At 40.0% G+C, this 18051-nt stretch overlaps 1 protein-coding gene across 1 annotated transcript in view; it reads right to left on the bottom strand.

The window, feature by feature from the left end:
* LOC122815635 (deleted in malignant brain tumors 1 protein-like) overlaps positions 1 to 18051 on the bottom strand; it is a 281322-nt gene that overhangs the window by 152954 nt on the left and 110317 nt on the right. Inside the window, exon 4 of the mRNA XM_044088309.1 lies at positions 15517 to 15831. Coding sequence (XP_043944244.1) covers positions 15517 to 15831 — 315 coding nt within the window. The remainder of the gene's footprint in view (positions 1 to 15516; positions 15832 to 18051) is intronic.

The raw sequence follows: 18051 nt of genomic DNA on the forward strand, positions 1-18051 counted from the left end.
GACAAGGCTTTTGACACCATCCACCATTCTGGAATTATAGCTAAACTCACTAAACTAGTTATAAATCCCTATGTCACAAGATTGGTTGCCAACTGGCTCACTGACAGAACCCACACTGTAAAGGTTGCAGACTCCAAATCTGACTTCAAACCAGTGACAAGTGGAGTACCACAGGGTTCAGTCCTGGGACCTCTCCTGTTTGGTATCTACTTCTCCGAAGTACAGGCTAACACAGAATGCCTTTGGCTAATGAAGTTCACATATGACTGCAAACTAGGAGCCATAGTTGAGTCCCCAAATGATGTGGACATCCTACAGAAGGGCCTCACTGAGACAGATGCCTGGAGTCAGAGGCATGGCCTCAAGCTCAAAGCCAAAAATGCATTGTCATCCCCTTAGGTAAAAACTGTGTACCCATGAACTACCACATAGGCAGCAGTCTACTTAATACCGAATGTGTACTAAGAGACCTTGGAACTCAGGTGGACAGTAGTCTGTCCTTTGATAATCACATCACCACAGTAGTCAGGAAATTCTTCTACATGGCACATTTCATCACAAAAGGGTTCTCATCCAGGAAAAAAGAGGTCATTGTTCCCCTCTACTTGACACTCACTGGACCCATTATAGAGTACAATGCCCTTTTGGAATGTACCTCACAAGACATCTGCAGCAGCTAGAAAGGCTACAGAAGTACCTCACAAAGAGGATTACTGGCCTCAAACAGATGCCCTACACTGACTGTCTCAAAAAACTCCAGCTTTACTCTGTAACATATTGCCTACTCCGAGGTATCTCTGCCTAACATATAAAGCTATGTCAAACCCAGAGCTGTTGGACATGCTACACCTAAAGAAATCCCAATACATCCGAGCTACATGTGCTAGGGACCTAAACCTTGTCATCACAATAAACAGGACATGCTAGAGGGATAGACTCCTGTCCCAGAGACTTTCCATACTCTGGAACAAGCTACCCATCTATGTCAAGCAAAGTTCCTCATTAGCACTCTTCAAGAAAAATTTTGATGAGTGGATGGGAAATAGGAAATACACCCCGGGGATCACGTCTGTGACTCTGCTCAACAGGGGCACAGGAAATTAACTTTTGTGGGTGGTGTAAGCCAGAGAACCTTGTTGGCTAGGCTTACTTAGGCCCTTGGGCCGATAACCTAGTATCTACCTATGAACTTGCCTTTGAACCTATAACTGGGGACGTCCCCAGCCAGGTCATTTGTGTTAGTCACAACTTTCTAGATTAACCCAATTTTCAGGAATATTACCAACCTTCCCTAGAATTTAGTGTGTATTTGTGTGTGCATATGTGTATGCGTGTGTGTGCGTGTGTGTGTGTGTGTGTGTGTGTGTGTGTGTGTGTGTGTGTGTGTGTGTGTGTGTGTGTGTGTGTGTGTGTGTATCTGTGTTTGTGTATGTTTGTGTGCTTGCATGTGCTATATAAGAATTTAAGTACAGTTATTATAGGTTCATAGGTTCATAGGTTCATACTAGGCTATCTGCCCTGGGGCAATTATAAGCCTAGCCCGATTATGTATGGCTTAAGCCACCCCTTGATTTGAGTATACTATGCCCTTTTTAAGGTTTAGTTTACTGTGCCTCTGTCTAATTGTGACACGGGAGTAATCCCTGGGACAAACCTACGATCCCCCATCCACTTATCGAGATTCTTCTTGAAGAGATTCAGTGAGGTGCTCTGCCTCACATGAACTGAAATTCTATTCCAGAGCAAAGGGAGCCTCTGGGTTATGAACCTGTCCCTCCAGCAAGTTCTATTTATTTCTGTGCTGAGGTTCAAGTCCCTCGAGCGTGTGGCTCTAAGGGATTTAGATTTACTGAGGTGGAGCATGTCCATTAATTCTGGATTTGACATAGCTTTGTATGTCAGGCATAGATCACCTCGAAGTAGGCGTTATGCAACTGAGTAGAGCTGGAGTTTTTTTAACCGAGCAGCATATGGCATCTGTTTGAGACCCTTGATCCTCTTGGTGAGATACTTTTGGGGTCTTTCTAATTGCTGCAGGTGTCGGGTAAGGTACATCCCAAAAGGGGCATTGTATTCTATGATGGGCCTGATGAGGGATGAATAAAGGGGCACGATTACCTCTCTTGATCTAGATGTGAAACCCTTCGTGATGAGGTGGGCTATGTAGAAGGTCTTTCTAACCACTTTGGCAATGTGGTTTTCAAAGGAGAGATTGCTATCAACTTGGGTCCCCAGGTCCCTAATAACTTTCTCTGTACTTAATGGGTTTCCGCCTATGTGGTAATTTGTGGGCACATTGTTTTTGCCAAAGGGTATGACTATACATTTTTTGGCATTTAGCTTTAAACCATGGCACTGGCACCAGTTATCTGTCTCTCTGAGACCTTTTTGAAGGATGTTTGTGTCAGCTGGAGAGTTGATTATGGCACCCAGTTTGCAGTCGTCTGCGAACTTGGTGAGCCATAGTCCACCCATGTTTGCCTGTACCTCTGAAAAGTATATACCGAACAAGAGTGGTCCCAGGACAGAACCCTGTGGGACGCCACTTGTGACCGGTTTCGAGTCTGACATGGCTTCAGCAACTCTCACTCTGTGGGTTCTGTCTTTGAGCCAGTTTGCAACCCATCTTGTGACATAGGGTTTTCTATTTAAGCTGGATAGCTTATCTATGATGCCCGAGTGGGGTATTGTGTCAAATGCCTTTGCAAGGTCCAGATAGGCTGTGTGGACTACCTTCCCTTCATCTATGGCTTTGGTGACTGTTTCGAAGAAGTCAACCAGGTTCAAAAGGCAGGATCTGCCCTTGACAAAGCCGAACTGGGTAGGATCTAGTGTCTGTAGGTCCCCAATGTCTTTGTTTATGAGCTCCATGATGATCCTCTCCATAGCCTTGCAGACTAAGCTAGTCAGCCTTATGGGGTGATAGTTTCCAGGGTTTGTAGAGGCTCCACCTTTGTGGAGTGGGACCACTGTTGCTGTACGCCATTCTGTGGGCACATATCCTGTAGTGAGGCTGAGATTGTATAGCTGTTTTATTTGAGGGATTAGTTCCTCTTATAGTTCATGTAGGACGCAACCTGGGACGCCATCTGGTCCCATGCAAGCAGTGTTTTTTGCTTGGAGAGGGCAGCCTTCACCTGAGCATCTGAGATGTTTGGGAGGCAGCCCTCTGCCGGGATAGATACTTGCTCTTTTGGGGGAGGGGTGGAGAAGTTTGCACTGAACCTGTCTGCCAGGATATTGGCGATGTCTGTGGGTTCAGTGTATTTTTTGTCATTTAGAATCAACTCAGACCAAGTCTGGGAGTTGCATCCCAGGTTTCTAATATAACTGAAAAAAGCCTTATGATTGTCTTTGGTGTCCTGTGTAATTTTTCTCTCGAAGCTGGCCTTGGAGGATTTTATGAGGGATCATAATTTTTTGCTAGTACTGATCAGAGATGCCTTCCCTATTAGGGATTTTGCTCTATCATGTAGTAGCTTCCTCCTTCTGTTGTACAGTTTATTTATGGCAGGGGTCCACCAGACTGGACGCCTGCCTTTGGATGATTGGGTCTTGGTTTTGTTTGGGATAGCATGATCCATGCATTCCTGGAAATGTCCATAGAATGCATTTATATAGTATTCTGCAGTTTGGACTGTAGTTTCCACTGGCCCTGGCGCCTTGAAGGATTCCACTTCGGTTTTGAGAAGTGAGAAGTTCGCTTTTGAGAAGTTTTTCACTGTGGTTTTCTGGGCTGGGGGTGGGGTCAGGATGTGGACATCCATTGAAATTAATTTATGGTCTGATCTTACCAATGAGGGATATACTTCTGGTGTGGAGCATAGAGTCCCCATGTTGGTAATGATCAGGTCTAGTATATTGTCCCCTCTTGTGGGAGTGGTGACTAGTTGTTCCATAGCATTTGAGTTTATAATTTCCAGGAATGTTTGGGCTAAGGTGCTGGGGCTTGAGTAGTGCTCCCAGTCAATGTTTGGGTAGTTGAAGTCGCCCAATATAATGGTGGAGATCTTCATGTTCTCCAATGTTTTCAGGAAAGCCAATGGGATTCCTGACTTTGAGAGGGTGGTCTGTAGGATGCTATAAACTGAAAAGCAGTCTTGCCCACTGTTAGTTGCACATGGATGGTCTCCGATACTTTGTGCAATGCCACTAACCTGGAGGTGTGGATATCCTTGATAAATATGGAAACTCCCCCTCCTTTTGTGGTTTGGTCTGGGTTTTGGGGCTGAAAAGCATGATATGAGGTATAGTCTGGTAGTGCTGGGGTGCTCTCTGGAGCCTTGAACCAGGTTTCTGTCACTGCACAGATATCGATGTTCTCCATACTGAGGAGAGCTTCGAGTGCATGCATCTTGAGGTTAAGACTTCTGGCATTTAGCAGCATTACCCTTAGTTTCTTGTTCCTTGTGCTGTCTATGGAGGTGGGTTTGACTTTGAGCCTTACCTAAAAAGGCACTATGGGGTGGCAAGAGCCTTTGCCAATATCCGAAAGCCCAGTGGTGACAGGTGCAAGCCGTCCCTAGTGAAGCAACGTGGCTTGTCGAGCATGTCATCCCAGGCTGACAGACACTGGATCCCCTTTGAATGACACCAAAATTTTAAATTGTTAAAATTCATCATTTTTTTGTTTTGGTACTGTGGCATCATTCTAGGGTGGATGCTGCCCAAGTGCTCAGGGTTATATTTAGGCCTGCTACACATGATCAGAGCTCCTCCTCTGTCTCTTTCATGTAGTCAAGGGGAGGTACATGTACAATGACTAGTCATATTTATATTTGCTTGGAGTGTGAGAGTGCTGAGTGCTTGCATTATGATGTGTCGGAGCACACGACAGGCAGCTCACCGTGACCTTTCTTTTATTCAGCCTGGTGAGCAGGAGTCGTGTGTGTCTGACAATAGAGTCACTATAACAAGAGCATTACGTGTGTTATTCAGCCTTAAGGGCTGTGGCTTACAACACTGACTTTGTGGGTTATGTGTTGTGTGTGTGTTTTGTGTTTTGCTTTAGCTTGCTTGCTTGTCTGCTCGGTCTCTGTTGCTTAGGTAGATTTTTATTTAGAGAGCCTCGAGTATGTTTTTGTGTATTATGTGTTTGGTTTTGCTGATGTGGTGGGACGTGTTGTGAGAGGTTACCTTCTCCTCCTGACTGGTTACACCAGTTTGTGTAATAAAAAAAAAAAAAAAGAATACCAGGGCTGGAGTGCTGTAAAAAAAAAAAAAACTTTAATTCAAAATACTGACTGCCCAAATGTTGTTTTGTTTGTTGGTTGGGGAGATGACTTTGTAAAAAAAAAACAATGTTTTATGGACCATATTTTTATTATAGGAGATTCGTGGATGATGTGTTTATTTTATGGAAAGGATCCTTAAGCCTAGTAAAAGGTTTTATAGACTATTTACACTCCATGACACTATTTGCTGTCTATTAATTTTCTGGATGAGCCATCAGTAAGACAGTAGAGTAGGTGGTGGACTTAAAACTCAATTTTTTAAGAAAGAATGCAAACAGAATAATTTATTACACTATAGTAACATGTATCCTCGGCATGTACCATGCAATATAGTAAAGTGACAGGTAAAAAGAACTACAAGGCTACATACAGATGAAGGTGATTTAGATGAAGCACTAGGTGATTTAAAACAGTTTTGTAAAGAGGGGATACAACAGTAATGCGGTTGATAAGTGCATAGAAGAACTGCAGTCAGAGAGACAAGACTTGGGGAAACCATATGTTTCGAGCCCATGTAGACATAGACACACTAAAAACAGATCTTGGAAAGAAACAAGGCTAGCTTTAACATACTCTAGTAATATTAAGTTGGTCTGTGATGCAATTAAGAAAAACTGGCCTATTCTGAAGTCAGATGAGCAACTAGGAACGGTATTGAGTGAAAAAACAGGTTTTACATTCAGGAATTGACCATCCTTGAAGAGACAGTTATGCTATAAGAACATGAGGGATGTATAAATCCCCCTATCAGATTGTGAATGGACATTTACCTGTAGAAAATATAAGGCCTCAGGTTTATACATATAGGTAACAAGTTTGTACACCCTATGTTGAATTTTATTGAAACTTCCCTTTGTGCAGACTGTCTAACTAAGGTCTTGACCTACTTTGCAAAATGCATGTCATGCCATGCCTATTATGTAGGGAAAACTAATAGATGCCTGAAAAATGGAGTGCTAGAGCAGGTTAATGACATAAAAATATGAAAACTATGAATGCCTTAGCCCAGCATGTACTGGCTAAGGGACAAAAATCATAGCTTTACATTTTTAGTATTAGAAGTCTTGGTCACAAATTCAGGAGTGGGAGACTTTAAGAACTTAACTGAGTTGAAAGAACAAGAGTGGATTATATGTTTGAATAGTGATAAGTACCCCATGCTTAATGACAGGCTTTCTTTGAAACCAGTTTTAAGAGAATGCACCTTATACATCAGAGATTTCTCTGTTTGTAGCAACCTGTCTGAGTGAATGAGCTGCATTAATTATTGCTGCTTGCTGATTGGGCTACTATTAGTAAAAATGAGTTTAGGCTGTGTGTGTGCTTTTAGGTCTGAAGAAGCAGTTGTATAATAGGCTGTGAAAGCGCTGGGTCTATATTATAACATCAAAGTCTAAAAACTTTGAATATTATAATATCGAACCTATTCAATCGAAACACCAGTGCTGTTAGTGGTTGGGAGGGTGGCCTAATGGTTAAGGTGTTTGCCTTACAAACTCAAAATTCAGGGTTTGAGTCTCACAAAGGATAATTGGCTAGGCTTACAATGGCTCACAAGGGCAGTTAGCTTAGTACTAACCTATGAACCATAAAACTGAACAGTCAGAATAGTGATTTTTTTCCCAGGGAAAACTTTCGCTGTTCCGACAAACATACACACAATTCAAGCACATCAAAATAAGTAATCAACACACATACACTTCACAAAACCCTACACTAAACCAGACATACACTAGCTAGCCACTTACCTTAACCCAACTGTACCCTAAGGTCCCTAACTACCGCACACTCATCTTACCCGCGCCCTAACCCTAACTCACCTAACCCATGCCCAATCGCACACTGACCTTCATTCGCATACTTACCTTAACCCGGTCTGTAACCTTCGCTCCACAGTTGAGGAAATAACGAAGCTACAGAAACGGGCCACTGAATACTTCCCCTAAGAAAGTATTCGGTGTTCTGCAGCTTCGCTTTTTCAAGCGTTCGCTCTACTGGTTTCGATATTATAACATTCAAAGTTTTTGGACTTCAATGTTATAATAATAGACCCGAAAGTGCTTACCGTATTTTATTGTTTTATTGTGAATTAAAGTTTTTTACAGCACTCCAGCCGTGGTATACTCTCTTTCTTTTTTGGAACAATGAAAAACACAGAGGCACATAGAATGGTGGGAAAAGGTGTGCAGGTTTAATATGCATACACAACAGTGCATAAGACAAAAAAAAAACAAAACAAAAAAAAAAAATTCACAAAAACAAGGGATAGTTTACAGAGCCAAATATATTTTCACCAACCTAACTAAAACTGGACTTGCCACTATTTACCTCTTCCCCTTGATAAGGCTTTAACGTCACAGTAGGTCTTTTTGAATTTCCACAATATTTATTCACGGTACATAAAATCAAATTACCCACATGGAATTATTTTAAATATACTCAAAAACAGCAGACAATAACATTGTAAAGCCTCCAGACATCGCAAAAATCAAAACTTGAACAATGCTATAATAAAACAGTAAAAAGGCTAAATTACTTAAAACTACTCTGTCAGTTAAGTACTACACAGCTTATTAACATCTATACAATTATCAATCATCTATCTGCTTGTCAAGCACTAAATGCCACTCTATGCAACTATATTCCCAAATGGTCAATATACTCCCATGCCCAAAAACTCCACTTTGTCCATAAACTTATCAAATTTTCTGGGCATGGTCTGTACTCGCATCATATTGTTGATGCCTGGAATTCTGTACCTGTATCCTTGAAGCATACTATGTTGCTAAGGCCTTGAACTCCTTAAGTCTTTTAAATCCATTCTGAAAGACTTCCTAGCCAAAATCTGACGCTGTTCTTGCTCATTCCCATGAAAAACGATATCCCTAAATATGAACAGGTACCTGTTCGTACTTACATTTTGAATGCACATACTGAGCCAGATAGAAAAGCATATGAAGACTGCCTGGGTCCACATGGGTGAGGTAAAAAGAATAAAGGAGAGGCAGTTCAAGATTTCTGTCTGGCAAATGATTTTGTGGTGGCCAAAACATGGTTCGGCAAGACAGACAGTCACAAGATCACATACAGAAGTGGTCAACATGCAACTATGTAAGGTAGACTTTCTCCTACAAAGGAAAGGACACTGGGGTAGAATCAGAGATTGTAAAGTTATCCAAAGTGAAACAATCAGCCCACAGAATAAACCACTGATTGCCCCAATCTGCTGCAAGCATTGCCAGAGAAAGCTCTAAAATCAACAAAAACTAGGATGAAGACATGGAAGATGACTGGAGAGAAAGCACAGGAGCTCCAGGAATTACTTGAGGCTTTAGCACCTCAAGAAGTGGAAATAGGCGGAGTCACAGAAGAACGAGAATGGCAGCACCTCAAAACACCATATGTCAGAAGTATCGAACAGATATGTGGTCGAGCCAGTTATGGAAGTAAGGTACATAAGGAAGGCTGGTGGTGGAATGCAGAACTCCAAGAAGTTATAAACAGAAAGAAAGGGTACAGGAAAAGGTAGGAGATGGAAAAGACAAATCGGGTTAAGAAGGAACGTTTGATGGCTAAGAAAGAGATTGACATTGGAGTTGCAGTAGCAAAGACAAGGCGTCAGGTTCACTCTAAGAGCTTCTGGAAAGAGATTCACTAGATGACACAGAAATTATAACAGGTTGCAAGATAAAGACAGAAAGATAAAGAAGATAGTCAGACATCCTTCATAAGGGATGCTGGCAATAACCTGCTCACCAATCCAGCAAAGACAGATGGAAGGAATACCTCCAGTAGCTTTTAAATGAGGAAAACTCAACAGAAGCTGTAGTGCCTCAGACACAGCCTATGATGAAAAAAAGGAGGAGCTCACCCTAGAATAAGTAAGAACAGCATTGAGGAATATGAAGTCTGGTAAAGCAAAAGGCTCAGAAGAGCTCACAACAGATATGATCAAGACGTTGGGTGACAGGGTGGAAGAATGGCTTCTGGGGGTACTCATAACAGTGCGGAGAGAAAGGCTTGTCCCAGCTGACTGGAGAATAAGTATACCAGTGCCAGTGTACAACAACAAATGGGACATCCAGAACTGTGGGCAGTACAGAAGTATCAAGATGCTGTCACACTGCATGAAGGTTCTGGAGAGGGGTAACTGATAAATGAATATTCCGAGTAGTACAAAGTAAGATGGGAGATGAGCAACTTGGATTCAGATCAGGACACAGCACAAGACCAGGGTTTGCAGTGAGACATATGATTAAGTAGAAATAAAAAATGAGAAAAGGGTCCAAATGGACATTCCTAGACTTGAAGAAAGCATATGACAAGGTCCCAAGTAACCTGACACTTTTTCTCTTTTGCATGATCCTTTAAAGCTATTCTTCCCCATTGTCTTTAATTCTTTTACCTTTTTAATGCCCTGAGGTATTTCAAAACTTTTCCAACCTAAATGGGTCTGTTCCCATTGCACAGACAGCTGTCAGCTATGCAAATAACACTGCACCCACTCAGATCATATGCACGCTAAGATTGGAAAAGCATATAAAAAAACTAAAGTGCACTTCACAGTGATCTTGAAAATTGTTCTAAGTGCCTCAGAACTCACATTATTCTCTTTTAACATCAATCTATCAAATGACAAGGTAGCTCAAAACTTGGAATGCACTTTAATTTAACAATTAGAACACAGTATGGTTAAGCACTTTTGTCTAAAGTAGACATCATCAGAACCATAAATAATGAAAAAGCAATGCCCACACAAGAAGCCTGTAAAAAACTTGTAGAGTAACACACTTCTGGAAACTAACCAATCACTGACAGTGCAATTAATTTAAAAGCCCAATAGCCAACATTAAAGAAACAACAGTCTTAGCAAATACAAAGATACTAACACTAATAAAACTTGAAAAATGGAATCACATAAAATAAATAACAAGTAATATCAATGTTAGCAAAATTGTCATAATCTATATGCTCTGTGCTTTAGCTCACTAGAAATTGAAATTGCTTCATTTAGACTAGGGTAGTTAGTGGCATTCAGCCGAAGCTTCCAAAACATCCCACGATGCAAAAGTCTGTTCTGCCAAGCACCGGTATATAATGATGAGTCCTTCAGACTGTCCTCCATTATCTTAATACTTCTCCTAAAGAGTAACATTGACCGAACAAGGCCCGAAACTAACATTCCTCATCAACAGAACTGCTGTCTTCCTTCATTGGCCTGCACCCTCCTCAGTGACCATCGCAACAGACATAAGCTAGACCACATATGTGCTTCTATCTCTTAGTAGAATACATAAAGTCTAGCAATCACAAAAGCCTATGTCAAACAAGTCTCACCCAACTTCCAACAATTTCTATACTCCTACAAATATGTCACTGATAACAGGCAAGGTAAGCAACCTGGTAGAGACATTTCTAATTATGTAGAAATATAAACTAAACCCAAAAGCCATTGCCCAAAGAAACTCCTCCTCCTCAGTCTCCAATCCTAACTGGATTCTCCTAAAATTTCCAACTCACAAAAACAAACCTCTACGGATTGCTAGAACCTATCTGCAACCCCCTTCTTCTCTGAAAAAATTCAAAGCACTTATCATTAATACCCTGAATAAGTGCCCTCAAAGATAATAACACAAGCATTCTGTGGCATGGCCCTCTTTCATCAGACATGCGTACTTTCCTACCAGACCTTGGTCTCCTTCAGCTCAGGGAAGAACCAACATGACCTGTATAATTCCTGTGATCTGTAAAGTTTTTGTGCTGTTTTACTGTGTGTTTTTTATGTGGAGCTTTTCTACCAGGCCTCCATTGAAAATAGGCAACTTGCCCAGTCAGACTCCCCCTGTAAACAAATGTTAAATAAAATAAAATGACCTAAACACACATCCTCCTAACAGTCCACACTTCACCTCATTATTGCAAAAGTACCAAGCACCATCCCAAACATAAATATTCTTCCACCATCCTTAACTGACCACTGCCTAGTCAGTTATCAATCATTGTATAAAACTACCACCATTATTAAAAGCCTTTCGAAACCATTCTAGCACTAATGCTGACAAACTCAAAACCTTCCTCAGAACCCACAAATGGAAACATATAATCCTTAGATGACTCTTATTGATTAAGGTGACATAACTAAATCTACTGGCTGACAAATTTAGCTCTATCTTCACCCACTGCTTCCCCCACTACCCATGGGAAATCTCTTCCATCATGCCCCCGTCAACTCTCAACAGACAGCTGATCCCTGGTGTTACTCACTAAGGTCAAAACCACTGCTTCAGTGGGCCCTGACAGTATCCTCAGTTGCCTTCTAAATAGCCTAAAACATGCCTTAGCAGGACCACTCAAGTTGCTGTTTGACTACAGCCTCAAAATATGTTATGTGTCATGTGAATGGAGGGCTGAAATGGTCATCCTTATTAATAAGGATGAACCATCAACTGACCCAAGAACTATAGACCAATCAGTCTGACAAGTCTAAAATGCAAAGCCATGGAACAAATTATCATGGAACTGTTCAACAAGAACATTTGAAACTTGCAGACATTGGTCCCATACCAGTTTCTCTTCGTTAAGGGAAGGTCTTGGTTACTTACCTTGGTAGACCTCTTTGACAGGGTCACTTATGCAATGGATGAGGGGAAAACAGTGCATGCCACCTACCCTGACCTGGCCAAGGCATTCTATATAATAGCCCACTCAGTTATGCTTGGCAAACTGTCAAAACTAGGCATATATCCCTATGTAACTCACTGGATTACTGTATGTCTCACAGATAAGACCCAAGAAGTCAGGATCGGCGAGACAACCTCCACCAGAGACCGGTTAGTGTAGTACCTCCTCGCTGGGCCTACTCCTGTCTGTCATCTGCTTCTTGAAAATCAAGGCTAATCTCAAAGGCCTCTGGTTCACTAAGTGTGCAGATGACTTTAAACTGGGAATTATTATAGATTCCCTCCACTGCATTAGCATCCTACAAGAGGGTCTAACACAAACAAATTGTTGGTGCCAAAGTCAATGATTAAAATACAACATGAAGTAATTCATTACAGTGTCTTTTGGGAAATCATCTACCCAAGCTAATTACTGAATAAATAAAACACCTCTAAGAGTTTTCCTGTAGTTAAGCATCTGAGAACATATATAAAATGCAATCTGGCATTTGACCAACACGTAGCCAAGACAGCAAGAAATACATTCTGTGTCAACCAACTCATAAGTGTATGACATCCAGATGCAAAGATATTATAGCACCACTCTACTCAGCCCTTATCAGACCCATCAGAGTAAAATGCCCCTTTGTCATGTGCCTAACCAGGAACTTCCAGCAGTTAGAATGCCCTCAAAGGTTCCTTACCAGGAAAATCTTTGGTATGAATACCCTGTCCTATACTGATCACATTAAGGCCCTATCTCTGTACTCTGTCTCCTACTGGTCACTTAGAGGCAATCTATGCCTGGCATATGATATCCTGGGATCCAGCTCTGATGGATCTGTTGCATGCCCACAAACCAAACAGCACCAGAAACACTAGATCCAAAGAGCTGAACTTTATCTTTGACATAAATAGAATACAATGGAGAGATGGATATGTGTCTCTACAGATCTCAGCACTAGGAAATAAGATCCCTACCTATGTGAAGCAGAGTTCATTTCTAACCCTATTCAAAGAAACCTTGCTCATTGGATAGGAATTCACAAAATCACCCCCAGTATGGCCCTCATTTTTCTGATGTGCAAAGCTGGGCAGTGAGTGATTTAATCCCCAACTAACTTAACTCTCCTACATAACTCTTAGCTACCTCTTTACTAATATACCATACCATTAGCTGTCCAAGGAACTTGGGGACAAAACTGGACTGGGTTGCATGGCCAGTTGCAAGACAATTTCTTATCACTTAACCACATGTTTTATAAACCTACAAAAACCAAATGACTATCAATCAAACTGAAAAGTGTCACTCTAAAGGATGAAGAGTCACAAAAATTGGGGCGAAAACACAACTGAGAACTCAGCCGCCTTTATAGCCCTACATAAGCAAGCCAAGCAGTCCCTCTGAAGGCATAAAAGCAATCTTCAAACAAAGAAGCAATTCACTCTCTTACATTCCACAAAACTCTTTTGGAAAGAAGTTACCCTTCTTACAGGAAGAGAAGTTCCATATCCCAACCTCTCCACAAGCACGATTCACTGTGTTACAGCAGAACATTCCCTAAAAGATTTCCTTAAAGAAAGCAGCAGTTTGCTGTTAATCAACTCCACACACCTCACAGACCAAACATTACCCAGCATACTATCATTAAATGCACACATAACCCAAAGAAGTCTGTACTCAAAAATATTCCCATTAACACCCCTGTTGGATCTGACAACATAAACCCATGGTTCATATTTCACAGCAGAAATTTTGTAGGTCTTCCTCTCACCTATATATGTAGTCTATGTCTTAATCTCTTCCCAATGCAAAATAATTAAAAACAAAAATACCTGTAACTTACATCCAATATTCATCTTTCCAACTGTGGGTAAACCTCAATAAATAATAATAATAATCTACACCCAACTCTCTCACTATATTCATCAATATCACTTGTTCCTCTCTAAGCAGCATGGAGTCTGGCCTGAACAAAGTGTCATGATAGCACTTTGGTTACTAACTTATTACATCCTGCAAAAAAAAAAAAAAAAACTTATAAAAGCCTTCCAACAGGTGCCCTATTTATACATTTAACAAAGGCATTTGACCTCTGTGCCACTATCTTCTCTTAAACAAATTAATTGAAATTGGTGACAGCCCAAACAGCACTCCCTGTTTTAAAAACATTCTGACAGACACTTCAGAGTTAAAATACAATTATTTCTAATCAGAGCCTGTACTATTATCCAATGTGTACCATGAGGATACATTCTTGCCCCTTTCTATTCTCCATATTCATTAACAAACTTGCTTGTGACCTCCCACATGTCCCACTTATCGTCTATGGTATTTTACTGATCTAGTCGCTCTCCCAACAACTTTCAGTTCTCAACTCCAGTCAGACTTACACTGTCTCCAGTAAAGGATTGAAAACCATAAACTCCTTCTTTACCCTTCATGACCAAAACTATGATTTTTGAAACTCCACAAAAAATTCACCCAACAGCTATTTTTTTACAACTATAGCGAAGACATGACCTCCACCTTCACAACAACAATAAACAATAATGTCTTGATCAAACTTTAAATTCCATTTCTACACAAACATACTGAGAGCAAAAATAAACTTCTTCCTCTTCTGGGTCAAAAAGATCTCCAATTTTCTATCTCAATCAGCCAGAGGAGCTATCAGCAAAGGAGTTTTTTTCTCTCAGCTAGAATATTTACCTCCAAGAAAAAACATCACCACATTTTAGACAATCTCCAGTGGCATCTTCCAACTCATTTCAACCCCATAACTCCATAAGCATTATTGTATCACTCAGTAAAAGCCAAATGGCTACCCATAAAACAAAGATCTAACCTGCTGTTAGCATTCAAACTCTACAAACTACTCCAGCTGCAGACATTTACTCTTCTTAAAGCTAAGAGTCATGAAAGAAACCTCCTCAAACAACTTGAGACACGACCCCCAAGCCACACCAACTCTCATTACCCCTAGAACCAAACTCCACAGCACAGCATGTGTATTCTCCTGCCAGGTACCTACTATGTGGCACACTTTTCCCTTTGACCTATAGGAAACCAACATTGACTACTTCTACAAACGTGTGCTTGTGCTTTTTTCCTGGTAGAATGTCTGTGACTCCTTACAATGAGCACTTCAAGGTGCCTTGTTTTAATTATGTTAGTGTTTCCCAGTATCCTTTATCTGCTACATGTTGCCTCAGGTAAGTAGTACACAGATAGTCATCATATTACTTGGACATAAACTAATTTTAACCAAAAACAGCAGCTGCTTTCAAGATAACTACAAATGTTTTGCAATATTTTTATTATGAGGAGTGAGATGATGCTAAAATAAAATGTTATAAAATTCTCTCAGCTAGAATATTTACCTCCAAGAAAAAACATTACCACATTTTAGACAATCTCCAGTAGCATCTTCCAACTCATTTTTTGCAGAATATTGTAATGATTATTACATTTTTCTGGAAATTTTACTGGGTTCTATTCAGTGTTGAACACATTTATATAATTTGGCTATTTATTTGTAAACATTAGTTTTATATCTGTAATATCATTTTTCATTCTATAATCATTTTCATCTTGAAATGGCCTGTTCTAATTAATGTACCTGAACAGATAACGCTGGCATCCTGGGCATGTGTGCAATCTGAGGGGCGTGGTTGACTGAAATTGCAGCTAAACAAAGAAATTTCATTTCCGGAACACATGATCATCTGACGAAAAACATCACCAGATCCTTGTCCAAAATAAGAATTACTGTTTACTTGAACAGGAAATCCACAGTGCAGCTGTGCACAGACTGCCTTTGCCTCATTCATCCCCCAGTTACTTCCACAGACAGACTCCCAGCTGAGTCCATTGTAAATTTCAACTCTACCGCTGCAATCTGTGGTGCCGTTTACAAGTTGAAGCTTGACAGTATCTGTGGAAAAAATAAATAAATTGGGTTGAAATATCTCTGCCATTTATGAAATTACTTTAATTAAACTGCCTTATTTTGTGAATGAATATGTACCCAGAAATAGTAAAATAATCTTATTAAAATTAAATGTTACATTAATATGTATCACTGCACACAAAATTGTAGCTATAGTTAAAATATGGGTTGTACATTTTCACTATTCAGACATTGATAATTCATTTTTAGCATTTTACCAATTAAAATTTTCAAAAAAATGTTGGCACACTAAAATTAGTAAATCCTGTTTTGAAAGTGGTTTAAGTACTTGTTGGATGAACTGTAGCATTCCACAATAAATCTGTGTTTTCACACTCATTTATTATCTCTGAGTTCATTAATGTAACAGCACAGGAACAGCGTTAAACATACCAACCTACAAGTAAAAACGCTTCTCATCATTGTGGTCTGATGCTAGGAAGAGAATGAAGTATCCATAACTACAAGTATATCAACTAATTGTATCCTAGAGTTCAAGCACTTCAACACATATTATCCATATCTAAGTCTGTGGTACTTTAAACATAAATAGGATTCAGACACTACTTCTGTGTATCAAAGAAATTAACAAAAGTGTTCTACTTAATATTTTTTTCTTTTCACATTGAAAGACCTCATTGTGTTCTAAATCCAATACAAAGTATTTCATCCCGTTGGTATCTGAGATGCAGTATCAGTGACTCACTTAGAGTACTGGAATGATAAGAAAGGTGTGAGCTCTTTCCCAACACGTGGTGTATGAATTCATGGTCCATTACTGGGACTGTACTGGTGGGGTGGTGAGAGCAATGCAATGTTGAAATACTATCCTTTGGAAGTTATGTAAAACCAAGGGTTCACCCGACGTGGGTGGTGGAAACTCAGTCCGATGTTTAAGACTCTATGGTACTTACCAAAAACAACAGGAGGATTTCCATGGTGGATATTTAATATTCCATGGGCCTTATCAAAAACATCAAGGAAGCTTCCATGTTGTCATGACCATAATTTCCTCTCCAGAGTATAAATAACACTTTGGATTTCCAATGAAAACATCTCTTAGGCCTAGAGGAACTAATCCAGCCAACATAGATCTATCCCAGTCAACGTAAATAATTTTTATATGAGGTAGCTAGTAATCTTATTTTTATTTGAGTCTTTCTTTTTACTTTATTAACCAATAGAAAGAGCTAGTTCCAAATGATGTAATATGGAAAAAGGCAGCAAGTTGAGAAACATACTATTCCAAGAACACAGTCTAAGAACTCTCTCCTCCTAAATACATAAAAGCTCCATGAATAGAGAGTGGCATATCCGAAAACTACATGCATTCCAAGTGCTAAATAGCATTCCAGATTTTAGATCCTATACACTTGTGATTATTAATGTGCTGTTTTCACCACTCTGCCTCTCTCTCCTTTTTTTTGAGGAAACTGAAGTGGTTAATGTCTACCATACCTTTATCTCCCACAATTTGATTTATTGACTTATTTACATTTGCTGATCAGGACAGTTTGACTCACCCAGAGCCCATTGTCAGTACATCCACGGAGAAAAAATAGCTGTACAAGAACTATGAAATTATGCAGCAAATTGAATTATCATTGTTTTTGTTCAAATGTTTTTATTTCATTCATGTTTGGTTAGAAAGGCAGAGTATAATAATTCTTAGCAGCATTGGCAACCAACAAAAAGATTCGTAACATTTGTGTGAATTGCTGAAACACTACTTAACCACTGTGCAAAAGTGTTTTCAAAAAAGAAGTCTAAAATTCTGAGATTAAAGTGCCTAATATTTTCTTGGAATAAACATTTCTGTGACAGTGGCTAGTTTTCTGTGTATTACTAATTTCAAAACAAAGCCTAAAATTTCTACAGAAAACCATTTGAAATGTCAGGACCTGCTAGAGTGAGTGCCAAATACAGAGAATGAATGACTGAAAAATTGGACTTACATATAACAAGTATGGGATGCCATTTCTCTGAATGTCCCCTTTTCTCTGAGGAATGGCATTCTCAGAGTTGGTATATATAGGTTCGCGGGGGCATTTGTGGCTCATCTCCATAGGGGAGGATACAAGGGCTCTTGCCATACCTGCAAAAATACGTTTAAAGGAGAAGAGCGATTTCTGAAATTCACTCTTCTGTGTTTTCTTTTTTTTTTCTTTTTTCTTTTCTTTTTTGGGGGTTTGTCAGAACTCAGCA

The sequence above is a fragment of the Protopterus annectens genome, chromosome 1.part1 (assembly GCF_019279795.1).
Source record: "Protopterus annectens isolate FY-2018-M chromosome 1.part1, PAN1.0, whole genome shotgun sequence".
NCBI lineage: Eukaryota > Metazoa > Chordata > Ceratodontiformes > Protopteridae > Protopterus > Protopterus annectens.